Source organism: Lagopus muta, chromosome 12, assembly GCF_023343835.1.
Source record: "Lagopus muta isolate bLagMut1 chromosome 12, bLagMut1 primary, whole genome shotgun sequence".
Taxonomy (NCBI): Eukaryota; Metazoa; Chordata; class Aves; order Galliformes; family Phasianidae; genus Lagopus; species Lagopus muta.
In genome coordinates this window covers 9988232-10008372 of record NC_064444.1, presented here as the reverse complement: position 1 = coordinate 10008372, position 20141 = coordinate 9988232, and the positions used below count along the sequence as shown (strand labels likewise).

The 20141-nt window shown below is 36.0% G+C and overlaps 1 protein-coding gene across 6 annotated transcripts in view; it reads right to left on the bottom strand.

The window, feature by feature from the left end:
• Positions 1 to 20141, bottom strand: part of ANKRD27 (ankyrin repeat domain 27) — a 43834-nt gene that overhangs the window by 6536 nt on the left and 17157 nt on the right. For 5 of the 6 annotated variants that reach the window (XM_048959009.1, XM_048959003.1, XM_048959007.1 and 2 more), the window contains exons 12-26: positions 19613 to 19745; positions 15410 to 15502; positions 14507 to 14634; positions 14001 to 14083; positions 13154 to 13269; positions 12281 to 12373; positions 11685 to 11882; positions 11317 to 11376; positions 11082 to 11201; positions 7830 to 7874; positions 4404 to 4526; positions 2915 to 3112; positions 2446 to 2565; positions 1700 to 1861; positions 777 to 885 (exon numbers count right to left, since the gene is read on the bottom strand). In XM_048959009.1, coding sequence (XP_048814966.1) covers positions 777 to 885; positions 1700 to 1861; positions 2446 to 2565; positions 2915 to 3112; positions 4404 to 4526; positions 7830 to 7874; positions 11082 to 11201; positions 11317 to 11376; positions 11685 to 11882; positions 12281 to 12373; positions 13154 to 13269; positions 14001 to 14083; positions 14507 to 14634; positions 15410 to 15502; positions 19613 to 19745 — 1781 coding nt within the window. Of the gene's footprint in view, positions 1 to 333; positions 475 to 776; positions 886 to 1699; positions 1862 to 2445; positions 2566 to 2914; positions 3113 to 4403; positions 4527 to 7829; positions 7875 to 11081; positions 11202 to 11316; positions 11377 to 11684; positions 11883 to 12280; positions 12374 to 13153; positions 13270 to 14000; positions 14084 to 14506; positions 14635 to 15409; positions 15503 to 19612; positions 19746 to 20141 lie in introns of those variants that run through there. The other variant, XM_048959008.1, reaches the window with a different exon arrangement.

Below are 20141 nucleotides of genomic sequence, written 5' to 3'. Positions count from 1 at the left end.
AACTGGGGTGGCAGCAGTCCCTTTGCTATGCTGAGTTGTGCAGCTCAGCACAAAACTTGTTACTTGTTATACCCTATCTCCTCTGTTGGCGAACTGTATCAGCTGGGAAATCATCTGAAAAACTTCTGAGCCAGCATAAGGAAGCAGTGGATAAGGACAACAGAAGCAGAGGGAAGGAGTGATGAAGTGATGATGGGCCAGGAGTAACACCATTTCTTTTAAGTGGCAATAAGCTACATCAGCTCAGCTGTACCATCAAACAGTACCATGTGTCTCAATATATTTGTTTAGATTGTACTAAATGCTCCCACTTACAGAAAAGCATTCTTTTGCAAATCTTGCTTGCTGGCCTAGAAAATTATTTCTGTAGCTTTGATTTCTGTCCCATAATCTCAGAGACAGAACACACTGAAGTATCTGTCTTAGGGCAATGTGGACGACAACCAGAGGTGATTTAATCCCTTCTTCTTTGCACTGAAATGGACGAAGTATTGCATGGTTAATTATATAATCTCAAATGTGCTTTTTTTTTTTTTAGCATGAAATGATTTAGTATGTAAAATTCCCTGCTATGCACCAAAGAAGTGAAAACTGAGTTTGTGAAAGATGTCATATATGTAATTAAAAGTCTGCTGAATTTAGTTATATTATTCTCAGTGTTTCCTGTAAAAAATATGAAAAACAGTTGGCTATTCTTTAATTATATGTAGATCATATTGTCTCAGATTAATTCCTAAATCTCTTTTTATTCATAACAGTGGATAAAGGACATGTACCTTTTCTTCTTATCTTGATAGTAGCATGCTGCTCACGTTCCTTTTCTTCCTCTGCTGATGCAGGTACACAGCTTGCTGCTGTTTCCAGCAACTTAATGATATTTGAATTCTTAATTTCAGAAGTTTCCGTTTTCATCAGTGTTGAAATAAAAATAAGGAAATAAAAGTACAATTTCAGAATTACAGTTCATGCAGGAGTGTTAGCTGCTGAAATGAATGTACACAAGAATACCTCTTTATAAATAAAGACTTCATATCAGCTTGACTCTGGACAAAGCCTGTGTTCCACAGGGTGCAATGCAACAAAATGCTTTTGCAGTCTCTGTCTATTTCAAATTATACCACTGATGGGTAAGTTCACCTATGATTAGATTGATAATATGTATACTGAAATTGATGCAGTACAGAATTTTGTGGCTGCTATTCTACACGTCAGAAGCTATTTAAGTACAATAAGATAGGAATCATTTAGAGAATAATTCCTTATAACCTGGTATTAATAAAATGAAAGTTGATGACGACAAGATAAAAGATATCAAAAAGCATGAAGGGCAAAACATGGTGGTGAAACAAAACTGCTAGCAGGGTAACTGACTAGAACAGGGTGTTTGTTTTCCTACAGCCTGCATTTCTTCTGCTCTCTCTGCCACTATTCACATTTTCATACATGTGCTTTCACTCTTCCTAGGCTCATCCTTTTTGTCTAGGATTTTTATTTCAAAAGCACTACAGCTTTCACATATCACAAGTCATGGCACAATAAACAGGCATCTTAGTCTTACATCGCATGTAACTTTTGAGTACAGACGTCTCGGCAATGAAGGGCTAAAAATGCTGCTGTGACAAGCAGTTACATTTGCTTTACATTACACCTATGGAACTTTAGAAAATCGGAATGCTGGAAGCAAACTTTCTGCACTCACCGGCTCAGCACAGTCTGCAGGGGTACAGTTCCTTTCATTCTGTATGTGTGTCATCGCACCATTCTGCAGCAACAAGTCCACCAGGGCTTCATTCTTCCCTATCACAGCCTCATGCAGTGCTGTATTTCCTTTGGCATTAGAAAGGTTAACAGAAGCTCCATGCTGGACAGCAAAATAAAATCAGAGATAATAAAAAGCAGCCTAAAATTGAGATAGCACGTTATTATTGTGCTTCTCTCCCCTTTCATTTTCTATGTAGCAACGAGAACAAAGCAACAACAGCCTTGTAGCTGTATACAAAACCAAAAAGCATATGCTAGCAATCACCAGTTCAACAATAAGCCACCTGGTCATATTATTATTTCCTACTCTCTCATAGCCACAATTTCATAGAGAAACTCATTTCATTTTTTGTGTGTATCTTCTAGATAGGCCAAGTCTAAAGGAGACTTAAACTAAACAACAACATGCAAAATGCTAAAAAACAAAAAAATTTGATACAATCACAAGCAAGAAAATCTGCCATGTGCCACAGAGAAGTTCCTTAAAAGCAGTTAGCTGTACAATCGCAAAGTAACATTTATCTCATCAAAATCTGTGAAAAGAGGAAGAGGAAAAAACACTTTTTTTTTTTTCTGAGTAATTTTAATGGAGAAAAGCTTAAATAGTAATACTAATCTGAGTCCTAACCAAGCACCAGTAACACATAAAAGTGGTATTCTGAAGACTGTTTTCAGTGATCTTACCTGTAACAACAAGGCAGTAGTCTCATAGTGACCATTCAAGCATGCATAAATTAAAGGAGTATTTCCATATGCATCCTTTTTATTTTGTTTAGCACTATAATTCATTAGACATTCTACCACCTGTTGAAAGAAATAACTTTTCAATTTAAGATACTACCTAACCGCAATCATGCACATTTCTTTACATGCAAAGATCTGTAAATAGAGAATGAAAAAGGGATGCAAGGAAGCAAGAAGATTGAAGAAAACAAGTCTCAGTTTTGCCAAACAAATGACAATGAAAAGCACTAATTCTTATCATACTAGTTTCCGTAATTTAGGCCACACAAACCAACTAACCATCACCTCAGCCTTGAGCATCATTAAATTAATTTTAACTGTTAACTGGTTTATCTTGTTGCTAATTTCACAGAAGAGTTTTTTGCTGGTGGCTCTGTGTTAAATAGCTTGCAATTAGAGGCTCCATTACCTGGGAGTGACCTTTCTGGCAGGCTAAATGAAGAGGCACTGCATGTTCTGCATTCTTGGCACTGATACTGGCTCCATGTTTCAACAAGAGAGAGACGAGGTCAGAGTGTCCATGCAGTGCAGCCATATGCAATGGTGTAAAACCATCTTGATTTGATACATTTACACCAAGGCCATTAGCAGGGACCCTTGCAAATTTCTGTTGAGGAGTACACAAAACAAAATAATTAATTCTGTTACTTTCTATTGACCAAAATGCAATCAAATACTTACTAAGTAAAACACCAAGCAGCTGGACAGACATTTCAAGAACTTCAACTACAGAACCTCACTGAAGACTTTACAGCTGGTGAATCAGAGCACCTTTGCAGTATTTTTCAAGTTTTTTTCTCTTTTTCTTTCAGTATGATAGCTCCCTATATAGAAATTCCTGGCAAAGTGTTCATGTTATTAAAAAGGGACAAAAGGTGTGTAGGTTGAGATGGAAGTAAGGCCCAGTGCTTTTTATATAGCTGTTAGGATGCTGTTACATACAGACACTGGGTGTTAATACTTTATGAGCTACATTTCACAAATACTCACGGCCTGCAGACACTATGTACCTATTTTACTGCACTAGATAATACTGCTAGGTAATACATATAATAACTAATTTATTTTTTTTTCCCATGTGCAAGTATCGTTGTTCCAGAGCACAGACTCCATGGGGAGTCAAGAAAACTACCTCAAACGTGGCTTACACAGCAGTATTTGTTTTTACTCCTCTCACAAACTGCATGGGTGCTTCATGTTCACAGTGGTAGATCTTTCATCCTGCCCGTCCTCAGTGTTCTTTAAAAGGTATGCTTAACCAGATCAGTTAACAAATCACTTCTGCTTTTCATTAGGTAAGTAAATTCCAAAGTCAGTGCCATTCCTTCCCCAACACCAGTAGAACTTCACATTCTCCAGGTGTGGCACCTTTAACATATGGTCTCCATATTCAGAAGTGCAAGGAAACAACTTATCAAAGAACAAACCACAAACCCTACACAAAATAAGTGTAAGGTAGCAGTGAGGAATTTAGAAAAACATAAGCCATCTCACATCTTTGCTCTTTATGGATACTTTTACTTCAAAATAGCCAATGCAGTGAAAATTTATAATTTGGTTTATTCTCCAATGATTTATCCAGCAATGTACATCTTAAAAAGTAGCAATTCTTCTTGAAGGGCAAGTAATTGGCATTCTATTTCCAAGCCTGAATCATTTCCTTACTTTAAAAAAAAAAAAAAAAAAAAAAAAGTATTTTAAAACGTCTGTGCTCCATGATAAATAAGTCTTTGTACAATTTACTATCATCAGATGAGTTCTGTTGTGGTCTGTACATATTTCATTACTTTTTGGACACAGATACAGAGGTGTTGGTCTATATGAATGCTATTTCCCTTGAGCTAGAAGCTGAATTACATGAACACAAATTATTCTATTTACAGAACGAATATTCCAACCTTTTGTGCTGGCCCACATTTCGAGCACTGGCATAATGGATGGCAGAATTCTGGTTTCAATGTACTGACTGCATCATCTTCATCTTCTAAGTCTTCTTCTGTCCATTCCAAGAGATAACGTACCTGGTAGAAAAAGCAAGTCCTCCTTTATAGATCCACATCCTAACAAATCTGCATATCTGCATTTATACAAGTATGATTTCACAAACACATACTTGTGAATATCACAGGAAGACTATATAGCTACCTCCTGCCATCACTTCCCCTGAGGCAAATTAAAACATCAAATGTTACTGTTGACAAAGCAGCTAGAAAATTCACCAAGTATAGCAGTGAAGTAAATTATAAATGACTTCCTGCTGCCTAATCAAGACTTCAGTGTTCACCTCCGCCCAAACCTTCCAAATCCCTTTAGCTCAGATGATGATTAGACCAAGATTTGTGCCAGCTTGTGTCAACGTGAATTTTGTTTCATCTTTTCCTTTAACAAGCATAAGAAGTGACAAGGATAACAACATTTAATCAATATCCAAGCTTTGCAGGTGCACTGATTTTTCCTAGGTCTGTTACTTCCCAGAAGCTTGACAGTTTTACTTCCCCTCAGTGTATAATGCCTACTTTTTAAGAGAGAGCTTTTCAATGAAACTAGTCTTAGGATTCAGACCGTTCCTGAAGGCTTCGCATGCAGTGACACTTACTGCAAGTTAATTTTAAACTAAATTCTATGCAATAAAGCCATTGAAGAAATACATTTTTACACTGGAATCCATTCATCCAGTGTAAACTAAAGATATCTTAGAATAAGCGAAGGCTCCATTATTGCAGTAAATGACCATATAGAAAGTATAGCTTGTATACCTCCTTGCAAAAAGCTGCTACATAACTGAAACATATTTGGGGAATAAAGTTTAATCCTTTCTAGACAGATCTTCTACACTGTCCTCAAATACTTTTTTCTCACTAAAGACACAAAGGATTTACCAAAGTGAGCTGAATGTCATTTTCAGAATGCAGAACTGTCATTGGGTCAGTTAATTAAAATAACTCTCACTAATTAACATAATTATCTCTAATTTAAAATATAATTGCTTTTGAAGTTTGCAGGTGCTATGATAATGACAAAAGTTGTGTTTTTTTGGCTTCCTGAAGAATCAGAGCATAATTATTATTTTTGTTACATCTTCCAGTTCCATGGCACTTTGTTTAATGCCTCCTCTTGCAAAGCTGAACTGGCTGTCAGAGGAGAAATCTACAACACTAATGACCCTTCTGATGCTTCTGTTCCTATGGAGACAGAACTCAGGCTGTCAGAACAAGATAAGAATTTTCAAATGACCCTTTTTTGAATAGATACTCAAGCTGTAGATGATATGCTGATATGCATGCATGCCATCCAGTTGAACAGTTCTCTTTCTAACAAAAAATTTTACATAAACTTGAATAATGTGGAAATAAGGCCATGAAAAATAAGGTGACTCTGTCATCTGAATGCATAAGTTAGATTTCTAAATGCTTCTCACTGACGAGGTCTCTTGATCATTGCTAGATGTTTATTTTCTAGCAGATCATAACAATATATTTAATTTTCCTTAAGTATTTTATGATAGTTTAGATTTTGACAAAATCTGTGAAGAGTTAATTGTAATACACTCTTGTTTACTATTTGCTAAGGCCATAGAAAATATCACTGCCAGGTATACTGCTGCTTCTTGAAAGGCCTTAAGGACTGACTTGGAAATAATTGCTAAGATTAAGCTATGCCGTAAACTAGAACAATGACATTTACATTTCTTCCCCATGATCCTTTCCTCTATCTCCAGATAAATAAATTCCTTCTTATCATCAAACTGGGACAAAATACATGAGAGAATCAGTATTAACACTGTATGTATTTTGCACTGCACTTTATCGCTTTATTACGACTGCGTGATTAGGATGTGAAACTCCCAAAATACAAATCACCTAAATGATTGTTTCAGAATATGCCTCCTGAAGAGAAATCCTGCATTCTCACACAGGTTCGTGCTTTTGTCCCGTGAAGTACAAAACAAATCAGAAACATACAGCCTCATGTATGTTTTGAAAATATAAAACTTGTAAAGTTTTCTAAGCAACGCCTTCAAGTTTTCAATGCAGTGTCATTGGAAACATCTTATTTTTCAAACTTCTGGTCATAAATGGCCACAGCAACTCAAAAGAACATCAAAACAACAAGTATCCCAAGCTACAAGACACCAGCTCTGAATCTGATACTATTATAAACATCAACTCATCTACCAAAGAGAGATCTAGACTACAGAAAAGTTGTACACTCCTAAGGTAACTCCTATTCTGTATTGACTCCTGTCACAAAAGGTTTCTCTAAGCATAAACTATAAATAAAAGTGTATCACAATAACCAAATAAGGGCCCACTTTTCATTTACGCTGCTTTACACTGCAAAACAAAGAACAGACAACATTCAAACCATTAGATAATGCAGAAATGCAGGCACGTAGCCATACCTGGCTAGGCATGCATTTTTAAATAGCAGTATTTCATAAGGGACAAAATTATTTAAAGTGGCCAAAATAGAAAATAAAAGAGGCTTCTAAAAAATACAGAAATACAAGATGCTATTCATGTAATGCCCCCAGAAGATTACCAAAGTCAGTATGTGCAAAAATCACACTATGAACCTAGGGAGCAGCAAGAGCAAGAAAAACCATAAAAATTAAGCACAAATAGCAACCTTGTATATCAGGAATATTGGGATAAATAAAGACGATTCCACTAATACTAAGCAAGCAGCAAAATTCCCTTCCAACTCCTTGGATTTTACTTGTTATCTGCTCTACCTCTTCCAGCACACTGGAGTGTAAAGCTCTGTTATGTACATAGCTTGAGTACAGGGGGTTAATGGGATAACAGTGGTTTCCTGTGCACACGGATTCATTTTTCAAGGTCAATTTCAGCTCTTGGAAGTCATGAAAATTTCTTGTTCTTTTCAAAAACTGCTACCAACAGAATTCTGATGAAGATGACCCAGTAATAGCTCTATCAGGTGTGACAACTTTTTTTCCAAAATCATAATAGTGCCCCAATAAATATCATTAATGTAATATAAACCTGCAATTAAAAGGAGTGTATTTAATTAAACCAACAGCTCCCATTTAGTTGACTCTATGTTATACTAACCAAATTCATTTCTTCACTGAACGGTCATGAAAATGTCAAAATAGTAGCCCTCAAAGCACTGTAGGTAAAATGATTTGAGAACATCAAGTGAAAATTCTTGGTAGAAAACAAGCTCTACATGATTGTTTCTTGTTTCTGAAGGAAGATACTAAGTGAAGCATTCTTAACTTATTATTTACAAATAACTTCCTCAATTTGAATGAGGTAAATTGGAATTCAGTAACATTCAACAGCCATTTTAGGACTCACCATTTCCAGATCTCCATCAGCAACTGCTCTTAGGAGTTTTTCCACCTATGTATGAAGAAAATTCATTTGCTTTGTTAGTATTCAGCTGCAAATGGAAGATCCCGTCTCTCTTACCAACCCCTAAGCTAATGTAGATGGGTTAGTGCTGGCCATTTTATATTTGCTAATGAAGTTTTAAACAAAAAAACACCTTCCTTTAAATACAAATAAATACAAAAGCTGTGAATTCACAATCATTTGGAGATCAATTAAAGATAAATAGTAGTTACCTAAATAGAACACAAGTTGTCCACATATAGGGAAAGCCATATAAGCTGCTACACATTACTACACTGCTTCAGCAGCAGTTGACCATACATTACTGGTGTGAATTTAAAACTAAAGAAAACCTTATGCAAGTGAAACTCCTGCCCTGATGAAAACTACTGCTGTCTGGGCTCTTGTCAACTTCAGCAAATTATTCCAGCACTGTGCCAACATCACGGAAGACACTGCTGTACGAACAAAGCTGTTTCAATTAAGTTCAATCTCAAGTTGAATATATCATGGAGTAACAGCTAGAGTTGCATTTCAATCTTTATCTAAATATGATAAAGACTGCTCATTACAGCTGCATCTCCACACACTTATAACAAATGCGCAGCATGCTGTACAAAAGGGTATAACTGATAGCAATAAAATACTTTCACCTCTCACTGTTCCAGAAAGCATATTATCAGGAAAACTCCTTTTAGAAAGCATATATGACAGTATCACTCAAGGAAGGCACTATTATTCATGCAACAGAAATAAACTGACACTCCTTGAAAGTGCACAGCTTTACTTATGTTACTAATGGCAATTAACACATCAGTAACATTGAGCTTATGTTTCATCACTACAGTACTTTAAGTAGTCTTCACTTTCCTGAAAGGGTGGGGAAAAAAGGAATTGTTGACCTATTCTAAGTTGACTAGTATTAGATCTAGTTGATCTACTACATTCTGGGAAACAGAAATATTTATCAGAAAGCTGTTAGCAAGATAGAAAGTTTTTAATTTTTAAAAGGCATGAACGTACATAAAATGTTTCTGATTAACTCTACATTTTGTGCATGAACTATCAGCCCCTTTCCATAGCATTTCTGGAAGGAGTTTTATTATTGTTTTATGGCAGGTTACAAATACAAGTAAAGTTAAGAAACTTTAAATCATGTTACATTTGGATAAACAGAATGGTAATGTCAGCCGAGACAGTGCTAACAGTGGATGCGGAGCGGTGAAAGACTGCAAGAACAGCAAGTGACTTTTAAGGATACTTCAGAATTCTCTGCAGCTATGTAAAGTAGGAAGGGAATCTCGGGTGGAAGACAAGCAGGCTGTGAGTGCAATATTTGCTACAGCAAACATGGAAGAATGAAACTAAAAGGAAGTCATATTTCACTGGTCTGATCTCCTTCAGGGTTTTATCAGAACAGGACAAATCTTGTACAGACAAAAGAGGCTAGATAAAATCTCTCCATCCCTTTTTATTTCCTTTTAGGAAAGCTACTAAATTCTGTTCTTCCACATTACTACAGTTCTAGTATAAGGTGAAGTTCCTTGAAGTCATGCACTAGGCCCTCAAGACAGCATTCTTCTTACCCAACTTACAATGTCTAAAAGCCATCTGTATAAATCTAAACTCCCTCCCTGGTACCTGCAAAATAGAATGCAGACAAACAACACCTGAGTACAGCTGAGCTTGAATTAAGCATTTAAGATGTCTAACTAAGATGTCTAACTAACAGGAGAAAAACAGGCGACTAAACTTAAGACGATTGTCTTTCAGACATGTGAAGGCAGGTAAGCTGTATCCTCTGCACATGCACATCTAAAATGGACCAAATATATTAAGAAGATCTGTACCATCCTTAATTTCCCTAGCACAGTTCCCTAATCATACAGAATAATGTCATCACAGAAGCTCTTAATGATTTTCAGGGATCAGACTTATCACATATAAGATACCTAACAGGAATAGCAAGTTACCCACAAGCTCTGATAATTCCTTTCCAAAAACAACTTCCTTCGAGTTCTAAAAACTGCCCCAGGCCTTAACAGTGAAGAAATACATAAATCTATTATGCAGCTTATGGATTATTTATTAAGAGTACTCAGGCTAAAATGTTTGCTTCATGCATTCCTCCATCTTCCCAGCTTGCTTTCTCATTCCTCTGTGGAAGGTAAGTACTCTCCTTTAAATGTAAAAATAAAAGAAATAAAGCCACTTGATGAAATCTACTGTAACTTATTCATATACTCAGCTTTTCTGCTGCTGAACAGAAATTGTACTAAGAGTTATCAGTTCCAACAAATGACATTCCAAATTTACACATCTAGCTCTTTTTCTTTTCTAAGTTGTAAATGAGACACGCTCAAGGCTATATGCCATAACCAGCAGTAATAAAGACCCCACTGCATTCCCTTAATCCATGATCTAAGCCTTGAAGTCTGAAAAACTGATCTTATCAGTTTCCCATTACTTCCGGTGGCATTCCCTTTATGAGGAACTCTCAGGATTAGGCCCTTGTCTCTTTGCTTAGTAAGAATAACAGCCGTGAGCCCATTTGAAACCTGGCAAACAGAACTGACCTAAAGCTGGATTACAGGAAGAGGTCATCAACCCCAAGAATATAAGGTGTAAGCTGCTTGTAATCTTTTCCCCTGGTTTGAACTACAGTCTTAGCTCTCATGAACGATAAATTTGTTCCCTCAAGGAAAAGCAAATCCTCAGTCTATCAGGTAAAGTTTTACATACATTGGAGCTCATTTACAGAGCCTGTGTGCACAGAGAAGTACACTCTGACATCTAGGCTCTCACAGGCTAAATAGATACCAAAGTGTGAATTAATATTGTCCTTTTGGCAAACTTAGATGTAAAGTTTCCTGACGATTTTTAGAATACAGGAAAGTTTGGAAAGAGGAGAACATTATAGCAGAAGGAATGCAAAGAATTAAAATGCAGAAATGATATGGACGGAAACAAAGATACTGTGGAGATCAAATTGGAAAAAATGGAACAGGAAGATAACGAAATACAAACAGAAGTATCAGAAGGAGTGATTATATGACAGCCTTGGGAGGGCATAAATCAAAAGTATGGATTTAAGGTCCTAAATGAAGCAAAAAAAAAAGAAAAGAAAAAGGATATTTTTGAAGAAGCAGTTTAAAACAGTCCTACACAATATTGCTCTTCCTAGGTTCACTCACGTTGCTTTTACCTCAGTCTTACCTCTTTATAACTGTTCTTCACTTCATCTTGCCTTACATCAATTGATGCTGATGACAAACTAGAGACAGATGATCCTCTGCTGAAAGTTTCTGTTGAGTGCTGAGGAGACCTAAGTGGTGACTTCAAGTTGGGAAAAAGAAACAAAACAAAACAAAAAAACAGAAAAACTTGCATCAGATTAAGCAGGTTAAATGTAAGAAAAAAAAAATGTTTCGTGATTTCCATTGGTTGTTACCTCAGAAGCACTCTGTCCCCGCTCAAAGGTTAGATAGTTTAATTCCATCAGTGACAAAATCTGCATAAAAATATTAAAGAAAACCAATGTAACTCCACCAACCAAAACATAAATTAGCTGACAACCTAATATTAGTAACAGATCACAACTGAGCAGATTAAAAGTACCAGTTTACAAATTTATGTTCTGTACTACAGAGAGATTGCATTCATACTACTAGATTTAAAACACAACCATTTTACCTCAAAAGCAAACATACGTTTTAACTTAAATAGTATTAAAGCACAAAATCTTCTTAACAGGTAAGCAGCCACACTTCTGTGGAACTACACTGAAGAGAAATGAGGCTGGAAGATAAACAACAGTACCTTGGAATTTAATGCACACTGTAGCGAAGTCTCTTTCATCCGGTTTTGAGTATTTGGATTTGCCCCATTTTGCAAAAGCACTTCTATGATCCCTTGATAACCCCAACGAGCAGCTATATGGAGAGGAGTATCTCCCTTTTCATTTCCAATATCTAGTCTACAGGAATGCACATCATAGTAGACTAATGCTTTAACGCACTGGAAAGAAAAGGAAAGCCATTAATAAATTATTGTATAGTCTCCAATTCATATAACATGTGCAATCCTAAATGGCTTGTTTTCATTCCTATATATTCCTATATATATTTATTCCCATTCCATATAACCCATTGCCTAAAAGACAGGCTCTTATACTTGAGTGTTATTTGATTTTAACTCTTTGTTTAATAACTAAATTAGCACAATATTATATTTAATGTGAATGTATAATTAAAATTGTTATGAAGTACTGAATAAAGTCTTAATTTACAGCATTAAACAGTTACCCTCCAATTTATTTTCTTTTTAAAACATGGAAGTCTAGTGCAAACTGGTATCATGGTTTAATTCCTTTCCACTTAGATGTCCACTTAGTTTATTACAAAACAATTACTTACATCCTCATGACCATAAGTGCAGGCTAAATGAAGTGGAGTATTCCCATTATTGTCCTGAACATCAGTACTTGCCTTATAGTGCAATAAGAGAAGCTTAGAAGAAAAATAAAAGCAGACATATAAATAACTTAAAAATTAATACAGAAACAATTGTTACTCTGTATATTCCTTTAGGTTTCTAGTATGATGAAACGCTTCATGAAGAACTGTCTGTCCCTCCTGCTTCCAATACTAACAGTCCCTTTTGGCATTACAGTATTTCTTTTTCTCCCTAATCCAAGAAACAAATAAAGCTGCTGGTTACATATTCAGATTTGTCCTTGAAAAAATGAATCATTTACTGCAGCAACACTGCAATACAGATACCACACAATCATTTACTCCGCACATTAGCGGTCTATAGCGGTGAAGACATAGAATTATTTAGGCCATGGTAACTCAAGGATTTCACATATACAAAATTCAAATACACAACATAGGCAGTCTATCCTAAACACAATTTGAAGAAATTTTATTAATCCCAATGACTGCAATGGCTCTTTTGTCCTAGCCAAGAGCAAAAAGTTAACAGGTTGTCCACTGACACTACATATCAGAGATTTGTATTAATAAAATGGGTTAATTCTCAGGCATTCACAGCTGTCAATTACTTGGTTATTATGAACAGCAGAAAACCTCCCAGTAAAGAAAAACATAAAATATAAAAATAAAAATGCTGAAAGATCCTCAATTCTGACAACATGTACATGTCTAGAAAAACCTTCTGAGAAGACCTAAATGACAGTAACAGTAGAACAGCTTACTAAGAGTCAGATATCTATTATTTAGGTTAAGTACTTGCTTTTATTTCTAATTAAGCCTTTTAGTGCTTACTGTAACGTTTTGATATCCCTTCTGACAGGCAAGGTGAAGTGGAGTTGAACCGTGGTAATCTGTAGCATTGACAATGGCTCCTTTGGCTATTAGTAAATCCACTAATGATGTTTGCCCTTGGAAAATACACAGTCATTAGAAAAGAGAAGTAAAGTTTCCTAAAGAACACTGCTACTTTTCACATTCAAACATGATAACCTCCATTTCTGCATGCTATCCTTCTACATGCTGTATATTTACTTCCTACTGGGTATTTTCTGTTGTAAGTTACACGTGGTCAAGACTGCAAAAAAAAACACCAGTTAAGAGCAAGTTTTGTATTCTGAGTAAGAAAATAAAGCTGTCACACAAACCTTTCCTATGTTAGGACTCAAGATAATAATAAAAGAATGAAGGTGGTTAAAAAAGGAAGCACGAAGAAAATTAATTCAACTTCTAAAAAATTGAAGATCAATGGTACAGTGAATGTTACAAGACAGAATATGGTACAGAATCTACCATGTATAGCCAGCTACAGGAGAAAGAAATTATTAATTCCTCAATTTGCAAGTTCTTTAAAAACATGACTGGTTTCTGATGAAATTGTATCTTTTTCCACAACTGAAGAAAGAACCATGGGAGGTAAAAGTAAACCGCTGGCAAACAAACAATAACCTGCCCATAAAAAACTTAAAAGAGCTTAAAAGAAAACGCAGCAACTTCAGCATAGACCAAGATATCAGTTCTCATAGCTAAAAACACTTCAACGTTAAATTCACTGTATAGTGAAAGCTGGAAAAGATCTTAACAGGAAAAAGCAGAACATAAGAAGGTGAAAACATGAGCAAAGAAAACCAATGAGACTCACCACAAATAGCAGCTATATGGAGTGGCGTATATCCCCGGTCATCTCGGGAAAATGCAGTGACAATTGAAGGATCATTCAGTTTCCTATAAAACACAGTGGTTTAAAAGCAGCTCAATTACATGTGCAGCAGGGTTAATGAGGAGATGAAGAGAGAGAAACCGCCAAGGCTGAAAGAAACTGATGCTGGAACTCCTTATCCTTTAACTTCTTGCACTAGTCTATCCAGTCTTTTAGGTCTTCTGAGAGTGTTTTTGTCCATGATGTGTAAGTTTTGCTCAAGAGAAGAAACAATTCACATCACGCTTACCAAAAGATATACAGCCTCCATCACAAAATCTGCCTGGATCCAAGGCATTCAGTACCCTAATATTTCTTCTGCTGTTTCAAACTACATGAACATAAGCTCTCTATTATATCCTGAAGTGCTACCAACATCCTAAAGTAAATCTTAGATCAACACTTCTTACATAGCTTTTCCTGCATTTGCAGAGATAAAAAGTGCTTACCCAGAAACTAGCTTCTCACATTTGTCACAGTAACAGAGCGGATGACACATTTTTTGTACAGTGTCCTTATCACTGTCACCTTGACTTAGTAATCGCTCCACTTCCTCCTGATTACCTGAAGCAATATGCTACAAAAAGCCAAGAGAAGAAATAGGATGAGGAACTGATGTAAAAAGCAATACTCACAAAAATTTAGAAAAAAAGAAAAACAATTTACCAAAGCACAAAAACAAAGAAACTGATCATGAATGACACATACTCAACCGTTAGAAAGCAGAAATGAACAATGTCACAGAACAAAACCCTTTAATGGGCATTCAGCATTAAAAATTATCTGTTCTTGGCTTACCTCACTTTCTATTAAAAAAAATTAAAACAATTAGACTCAGTCACAAAAATTGAGCTCCTCTGTGCAAAACCGTTTCTATAAAATTACTATGTCTCTAGCCATAAGCAGCAAACACATATAATCAGAAGCTCTGTTTTGTTTCCTTGTTCAAGGAAAATTCTTCTAGAACAGTTAGAGATAAGCACATAACATAAAGTAGCTATCAGGTGACTACGTTTAAGTTATTTCAGCAATCTCTTTAATTTTAAGCACTAAAGGTAGTGAGACACAAGCAATTACTAGCATTACATACTTGCTTTAAATGGACTGATCAATACCAATAGCAGTAGCATTTCATTGTTGTCTGAGTCCATATTTCTTAAGCACCAGAATTCATAAAGTCATATTAACTTGGTAACATTTCAGCACAAAAACACAAACATACTTTTATCAGCTACTAAAACACATTTTGCAGTACAAATATAATTAATGCTGTGTCACATTTCAGAAAATCACACAAAGGACAGCATATAGATATGAAATAAGTACATATGTAGTTCTGCCAATAAAGTTACCTTAAATAAGCAATCTATTGGAGTAGTAGACATCTGGGATAAAAAGTTCATCCTTTGTTTTAAAAGCAACTTGTCATACAGCCTGTCAGATTCCTGAAGACAAAATATGTAAATAAATTTCCGAAATACTCATTTACAAGTAAAAATTACAAGTTACAGCCAGTAAAAAATTCAGATTTTCTTGAAATTTCATCAAGTCCCAAAATCAACACCTCTCTTGCAATGCTGCCTAAAAAAATCCTCTGTTGTTAAAGCCAATAAGGTTAGAAACATCTGAGAAGTCTACAGAGATGAAGGTTCAGATCTGTATTTCACAGTATGTTATCTATAGAACTTTTTTCAGTACTTCAAACGTTGCCATTTTAGAATGGATAAATAATCCAAGACTGCAGTAGAAACCAAGCAGCTGCAACCTGGATGTGGATCTGTTCTCCATCACAGTATTAAAACCTCCTTCCTAAAACACATGGTATCTTTGTAAACTCAGTAGTCAGTCAGTACAATCTTAACATGTCTACACGGCCATTTGGTTGCATGTTTATAAGATCAGCCTTCCTAACACCATAGCTAATTTAACTGACAGCTTTTAAAGCCTGAACTATTTGGGAAGGCATGCTGTGTTCAGCTATTTATGCCATTTGTTTTGCTTTTTCTATAATAACAGAAGAAAAACTGTTAGCTTGGATTTCACCTTATTAAGAAGAAAAAGTTGTTGGCTGATGTGAAACTATTTTTATTGGTTTTGAATTTAGAGACATACAGTTTTTCAAATCTAGGCACTTCAGCTAAAGATACCCATGTCCATCTTCTCAGAATAATAGAAGTACGTGATCACTGATCGCCTTGGATAGATTCTTACCTGTGATCAGAAATAATTCCGTTTAAAAAAAAAATTGATCAAAATCTTTATTAGCTATGAAAAATTTTAAAGCTTTAATACTAAAATCACTGAAGAATTTCATTAGCTGCTTGCATGCTTCGTATTTTATAGAGAATCTCAAAAAGCAGCTAAACTTAGCATAGCTTTAATACTGTCCCTTTCATGGTGTGTTTTACATGAAAAGCATTTCAAATATGGAGATAAACAAGGAGTTATTTAAGACAGTAACCCTTATGTGAAGAGATATGTCTGTCATTTTATTACATGAGTAAGGAAGAAGTCCATTACAGATGAAGCTACATATCATTTATAAATAAGAACTTGAAAAAAAGCAATAGCATAAGAATCAGGAATTGGTTGAAATACCAAAATAAGTCCTTCAAAGACAAAATTGCTTGTAACAACTTAACTTCCACTCCAATAATTAAAATAAAGCTTTGCTTAGAGTGGGAGCTCTAAGCTCAGCTGTTTCTAAGCTTTATTTAACCTACAACCAAACATTAATGATGTTTTTATCTGATGCGATTCTTTATACAAAGAGATGCACGCACCCAAAGAGGTTGCTCTATACAGCAACCTATCCAGAATAATTCCACCAATAACCATTTACAGCTTGTGAAAACTCTCTCTCCCTCTTCACCCCACTCCCTGAACCTTATTTACCTCAGCTTGTGTTAGAAACTTCCCTACCTGCCCTCCTATATGCACTTCTTCAGTTCCAACTTCAGGGCCATCTACAGCTCCTTCCATGCAAGAGTCTAAATTCTACCTATTTTCTTGTGCACAGCTTCAAGAAAGTCCCTGTTTCATATCCACCTTCAACTCTCTAAATTGGGTCTTACTATGTAGTAGCTGTACACAGGAATTTAACAAGGGTCCAACACTTATTAGACTAGAATCCCATTAAACAAGTTTGACCAGCACCAGAAAACAAAATGTAGTCCTTCACACTATCAGTTGCATGTTTCTGTCCTCCTTTTGACCCACACTGAAAGTGTCTCTCCAAGACTTGCATGATCTTTAGCAAAGAACTGGGTAAGTTTTTCTTAAGTGCAATTTTCTTACTGACATGAAGATGATATACCATTATCCCACAGGGTACATTAGCTCCCTGTGGAGTTCTCCTTCTGTAGTTGGTATCATTAGGGATTGGACAAGAGCATTAGTCAGCCATCAGAAACGCCATCTGAAGCCAACTATAAAATTAAACATAGCCACATGAGGAGCTGTAATGAAGGCCCAGGGCACAGCAATGTTCTTGCTCAGAGCCTGAAACCCTTCAAGCACAATCTGGAAATAGAAGCCATGGGACATCAATCTGACAACTGCTGCTTTTAAGCAGAAAGCAGATCTCCTTTAACACAGATAAAGGAAATACCTAAACTGCTAGGTTTCTGAAGAGAACAATTCCATCAGAAGTTTCTTTTATGTTCATCCATCTCCTTACTTTCTTTTTCAGTTCCCATGGTGGGGCTATCTGCTACAACAAAGAAGCAGAAACTAGGTGTATCATCTTTCCTTTCTACCTGCAGTAGGGATGATGGTCTTTCCTTTTAAACTGTGCTAGAGACCATGGGGTGACTCATTTCCTTGTCTTCAAGACTCCTGTTCACCCCCCTCATCTAGTATGCTGACTGCTGTGATAGGAGGTGTGGAGAATTCCTGTTGCTTGCTCATACACACAAGAGAAAAGGCAGAAAGCAGGGAACTTGAAGTTCAAGTCTGGAGATGATCCAGCTGAGATATGGAAGAAAGCTTGCTCTTCTGAACACTGTATACTGGTGCAGACACTTAAGTAGCATAGGATTGCCCCCATACAGACTGAGATGTAGTTCATCTTTCAAGACAAGCTCCCAGATAAATAAGTACCATATCTTACTGGCAGTGACACTTACCAGGAAGTTATAATCACTAAGGGCAATTCCAGTTCATAAAAAAGGAAAGCTAGCCTTAGCTGTGTAAGAAGAGATAGAAGCAGGCACTTAATCAGAAACAGTTTTTATTTTCTTCAACTTGCTGATATTTTTGTGCAAGATAATTCCACTTTGGCTCCAGTTCTCCTTCTAGACCATTAGCACTGCTATTTTTGTATTAATTATTAATGTTGGCCAAGTGACTGCAGGAAGCAAAATTGACTGGCAAGTTGTTTTCCTTTTAAACTAACATTTTTATTCTTTTTTTTCTTAACAATTTGAAACAACACTGCAAACATGTAGTACCATAATTTCTTTACACATAAAAAGGAAGAGTGTTTTTTTTGTGTACAAAATCAACACATGCATGACAAATTCATGGAGAGAATAGCAAAAAACAAAGCCACAAATAGCAAACTGACTAAAATGATAGTTAAGTGTTTAAGATTGTGCCCCAGGTTGTCCCATTCCAAGCCCTGCACACTGAACCACTAGTCTGGCTCCTGCAATTACACTCCAGTATTCTGCAGTTGGACAGACTGAGACACATCAAATTCATTCCAGTTCTGAGTTAGCTACTTTTGATTTCTATAACAGAGCATGAAAAAAAACATTTTGCAATAGTAGACTTATTTTCTTTTGAGCAGAAGATTCAAGATTGAATATCTTTAATAAGCTAGAAAGTTTTCAGAGCACAAAAGTTTCTAAAGTCACATCAATATCATTCTGGATCCCCAAAGAGATTAGACCTGATTGACAGAAGGTCTAGCTGCAACAGATCCACAAACTTCTAGTCCCTGCTGTGTTAGAAATCCTGAGAAACAAATTTGACCTTCAAGCACTATCTAATATGATACAGTCCTGCACTCCCACTAAATTATCAACTTTGTGTAATGGAGTTATGTGCACCTCAAACACTTTTATTTCTAAAGAACTTCAACTGCAGTGTAATGTAAAATTATCCAGTAAATCTTCATTCTGCTAGCTAAGCTTTTTAAAATTTCAAGAAAAATGTGCTTAAGTTCAAGCTTTGCCTACTATAATGTACTGCATTGCTTTCACAACCACAACAGAACGAAGACAGAAAGTATTAAAAACTTTCTTAAAATTCAGCTCATGGAAAAAAAAAAAAAAAAAGGGGGATGTCATTGTTTCTAGTTATAATGAAGAGACATTTACTTCAGATTTACCCACTCCTTAAAGTGTACAGTGAGCATGTGTTGCTACAGGACTGGCACTTCATTCTAACATTTTAGCTTCTGCTTCAGGCACAGCTGCCTCCTAACCTTCGAAGGGTGAAAAATGAACTTGTTAGCTGTTTGCTTTTTCTGATTGGATTTACCACCATAAAGGTACATAGTTGTGCAACCTTATCAAAATCACATTTCACAGACTTTAAGAGTAGCTTACTGTTGATCTGTCAGAGAGGTTGCCTTGTCGTATGTATTCTATTGCAGCCTCAATTGAGGTTAGACAGTATCCCAATTCATCCTTCACCGAACTGCAGAGCCTGAAGTTCTTGATGTAACTCAAGTTGGCCATCCTGAAATAAAGTTAAAACCATGAATCATTAAAGTTGACACCAACATGTCATACTTTAATATCACAGGTCATTTCAGACAATCCAGGCAGATATTACATGTGAGTTAAGAAAAACTTCTAGAAAGATTGGTAGGCTGGCATTATCATAGCTGTTATGAGCTTTGCAGAAGGATCTTAACACTTCAGTTCTTCATTATGAGATACAAAGTTAAAAACTAGATATAACAAATATGAAGGACAAGGTAAGGACAGCAGTAAGAAATAATGTCTCACAAGTTTCAAGCATCGTAAGTACCACAGTAAATAAATAGCATCTGATATTTGGGATATACCAACACTACTGTCCAGATAAACCTGAAAGGTTTATACATACCTTTCCCAACAGATGAAATAACCA